Source organism: Sinocyclocheilus anshuiensis, unplaced genomic scaffold (assembly GCF_001515605.1).
Source record: "Sinocyclocheilus anshuiensis isolate Anshui unplaced genomic scaffold, SAMN03320099.WGS_v1.1 scaffold214, whole genome shotgun sequence".
Classification (NCBI taxonomy): domain Eukaryota; kingdom Metazoa; phylum Chordata; class Actinopteri; order Cypriniformes; family Cyprinidae; genus Sinocyclocheilus; species Sinocyclocheilus anshuiensis.
The window spans coordinates 13,060-17,026 of NW_015544136.1; the positions used below are offsets into that span (position 1 = coordinate 13,060).

At 33.8% G+C, this 3,967-nt stretch overlaps 1 protein-coding gene across 1 annotated transcript; it reads right to left on the reverse strand.

Annotated features, from left to right (window-relative positions):
• Positions 1-347: 347 nt before the first annotated feature.
• Positions 348-2,262, reverse strand: LOC107694957 (telethonin-like). The gene is made up of 2 exons (XM_016494683.1): positions 1,908-2,262; positions 348-1,286 (listed from the first exon to the last, which is right to left on the reverse strand). The coding sequence occupies exons 1-2, from the start codon at positions 2,054-2,056 to the stop codon at positions 896-898; spliced, it is 540 nt and encodes a 179-aa protein (XP_016350169.1). The 5' UTR covers positions 2,057-2,262; the 3' UTR covers positions 348-895.
• Between the last annotated feature and the right edge of the window lie 1,705 nt (positions 2,263-3,967).

The following is a 3,967-nucleotide window of genomic DNA, read 5'->3' on the forward strand; positions in this document are numbered from 1 at the left end:
GGAAAGGAAGGATCTCCTTTCCTGATGAATGTTGCCATTCTGTTTCAGGAAAAATAGCACCTGTTTCTCCCAGAGTATTTCTTTCTTTCTTTCTTTCTTTCTTTCTTTCTTTCTTTCTTTCTTTCTTTCTTTCTTTCTTTCTTTCTTTCTTTCTTTCTTTCTTTCTTTCTTTCTTTCTTTCTTTCTTTCTTTCTTTCTTTCTTTCTTTCTTTCTTTCTTTCTTTCTTTCTTTCTTTCTTTCTTTCTTTCTTTCTTTCTTTCTTTCTTTCTTTCTTTCTTTTTCTTTCTTTCTTTCTTTCTTTCTTTCTCTCATTAATAATAATAATACAAATACAAAATAAAACAACTTTATACTAATAAAACTTTATTGAAGTGATTAAGGTAAATAGCAAATATCAACTATCAATAAATCCAACAACAAATACCAGCTGTCAATAAATAGTGCAATTCTTATTTGTTAAATAATGTTTTAACAAAAATATATATTTTTCTCTGTTACTAAACAATTATTTTGCATGACCAGCCTTGATGGCGTGTTTAAAACATTAACACGAGCTCAATAAAATGAACCTATGCACATTAAATGAATGGCAAACAAATAACATTTGCTGCATTTTAAACATGCTCAATACAAAAAAGCAAAAACTATTTACAACTCAAATTCACTATACATAGCATTATCCTTGTTGCCAAGATCATTATCAGGATCATCAGCTTTCCTTTTCCCATCATGAACATCATTTCATCATTTGAGGTTTCAATGCTGTTTCAATGCTGTTTCACTATCCCTAAAAACCTGTTTCTACTTGCTCACACCCTCTGTTTCATTCTACCTTTTGTCTCATTATTTAAAATAGTCCATACAGTCTTTGACTCATATTTGTCTTTCTGCTTTTCAGCCTCTCTGGGCCTCCTGAGACATGGATCGGCCCAGGGCTCTGGGTGCCTTGGCAAACTCCATTCGCATGGGTTTGACAGATGGCAAGTCCCTGGTGATCTGTTCCAATGGTCTCTTGTCTGGACAGGCTCCGTCGAGAACCCGGGCGGGAGGGAGATCTTCCAGGGTGTGTGGAGCTCCGCGGCCCAGGCGGACACCCAGCTCAGCAGCCTTGAAGATGGGCAGGGGCAGGGTGTTCCTGTAGGGTAAGAGCTGGTGCTCCCTTACACCTGTGTCCACAGTGCCCACTCTGACAACACCTGATAGGCAGGCCTGATTGAGAGGACGCGCCTGCCAGTAACGGGACAAGGATTCCCGGTGAGAGTCGTCTGACATCAGCATCGATTGGCTGCACAGAGAAAAATGGAGAATTCTGAATGAAAGTTTTGACATTTGATTGTGTGTTTAAAATTATTTTATGCAAGCTGCACTGCAAAAACTCAATATTATTATTAATTATTATAATAACAAATATTAACAATAATATTATTATTTGTTAAGCATTTTGTAAGTAAAAATATCTACAGATGATTAAAGCCAGATTAATTGAATTTCATAAGATATAAAGATATTAAGACATGTTTTCTGAATACATTTCTTGATTTAAGTTTATTTATTTGCTTACTTCACTGGCAATTTTTTTTTTTTTTGATAAATTTATAGCAATATTTTCTGAATTTATGCTTTAAACAAGAAAAATATTTGCCAAATGTAATTCAAGATATGTCACCTGAAAACATTGTTTTTTGCAGTTTTGCTGCTCAGGTAAACTGACTATATAAAATCAACACAAAATTAATGATTTAAATCATAATTAAAGCTATTTGCAGATGCTGAATGTTTTAAAAGAGATCCTTGACATTCAATAAATTCTAAATGAATGAATAATTAAATAAATACCCAAATACATACATAAAAATCTAGCTTCCATCTAGCTGTATGTGATGTATGTGAATGTCTATGCACTCACCGATCCTCAGCTCGAGTCTTCATATTGATGCTGCGCCAGTTAGCGGTGTAACTCTCTTTCTTAGTTGGATCTTCCTCCTTCACACTGCAGCTGAGCTCGGCTCCAACCACACATCCTCCTTTCTTCTCCAGGACTGTGCACATCTGCATCTTTAACTTCTGTTTGTGAGCGGCTTAAAAACTTAAATGACAGTCAATGATCTTACTAAGATCCTTTGGTCAATACTGTTTTGAAGATTTATAGTTTTCTTTTTTCTCTTTTCTTTTCCTCGTTGAGTTTGAGGGAGGACTCGTCTGTCTGTCTGTCTCTTTTTCTGTCTGGATGTCTGTCTGCCAGAGTGTGTGTCAGACTTTTATACAGCTCTGCTGCTATTTCTGTCTGATGGAATCACTCCGTACTTTGTCTACAATGACACTTGACACTCACACACACACACACAGACTGTTGAATTATTATTTTTATATAATTCATCATGTTATAAGTCTGAGAAAATTGTCATATTACTGTACAAGGTATACTGTATATCTATTTATATATACTGTGTGTGTGTGTGTGTATATATATATATACACACACACACACACTATCTATCTATCTATCTATCTATCCGTCTATCTGTCTATTCACTTGTATGTAAGCTCTATAATAAGATTTGTCTTAAAATCTTTCCTTTCTAGTTATTATCTAAATGGATTCTGTTGCTGAAGCTCAAATGCTTGATCACATTGTATCATCATGACATTTATTCCTCTATGGGCCTATTAACAGACATCAAAAGTCTTTCAATGGAAACTAAACAGTGTTCAGATCTGGAACCAGACAGGAGATTATAAACATGTGGCAGCAACTGTTCTGTACTGCTAATCTTCTTTTACACACATAATCTCTTTCAAAAACATTGTTTAAATGAATTATTACATAAAAAAAGACTACTACGCTGCTGTTTTTAAATTTGTTTATTTATTTATTTATTGCTGGAGATTAAACATATGTAGTTGGAAAGTTGCAGAAAACTAACACTGGTTACTAAACTTAAAATATTAAGTAACAATAAGTAACTTTTTATTTTTTTTTTTTTTCTGAAACAACCATTATAAAATATAGTTAATACGGAAAAGCATGGTCATATCATAGCATGTTGTCAGTGACAAACCAAGTGAGCGCTGGCGCTGTATTCACTCATCAGTTGAATATAGTGCTGTGTGGACAGAGGTTATGGACAGTCATATTCTCATGTTACACATATATTCTGTCCCCCGTCTGTTACTGACTGCTCTCTCAGTGACGCACTGAGCGATTACAGGAACTGATCTCACTCTTGTGCCATCCCTCTCCTGCAATGTGGCCACTCGGCACACTATGGTATGGAAATGTAGCATCATGTAGAGTTACACAAGCATGAGAACCAGGAAATGTCACATCACTCCAGTAATGAAGCTGCTCCTGTAGATTATGACATGCATGCTAAATTTGTTTCCTACCATGCATATTCATACAGTAGCCACAAAATGTATTTGGATGCTTAAGCAAGACTTAAATATAAATAAATGTCATTGCATTACATTAGAAATGATTGAAGTTACATTTATTTTAAAACAGTGCTTTTTAAGCATGGTTCAAGAAAAAAATAAACAAATAAAAAGAAAAAAATAGAATTTTTATAAGGTAGTATACAGTGTCACTGAAAAGTAGTGTAAATACTTTTCAGGGACACAGCATACTACCCTATAAAAATGTTTACAGAATCAAAATTGTAATTCATAAATAGCAATAATTTGTTTATTTATTATTCTATTTTTTTTCTCTAAACATCCTAAAAGCATATAGTTTGTATATTAATTAAAAAAAAAACCGTATAATACTATACTATTAATAGACAAATATAGGCCTATATTATTATTATTTTTTTTTTTACAAACAAGAATAGGCAACTATGTCCATCAGTCAATTTCTTTTATTGTCAGCTATATCAGACATCTTACCAGACAAGCAACATTCAAGACAGGACAAAATACACTGAGCCATTTTAACCTAGTGATTCAGTTAATGGACAGTCGCCA

What these genes read in the sequence shown, in the direction of transcription:
- LOC107694957 (XM_016494683.1), bottom strand. Translation starts at nt 2,056, where the DNA reads ATGCAGATGTGCACAGTCCTGGAGAAGAAAGGAGGATGTGTGGTTGGA. An exon ending in AAGACTCGAGCTGAGGATCG is followed by an intron (nt 1,287 to 1,907) that starts GTGAGTGCATAG and finishes TTCTCTGTGCAG; the next exon opens with CCAATCGATGCTGATGTCAG.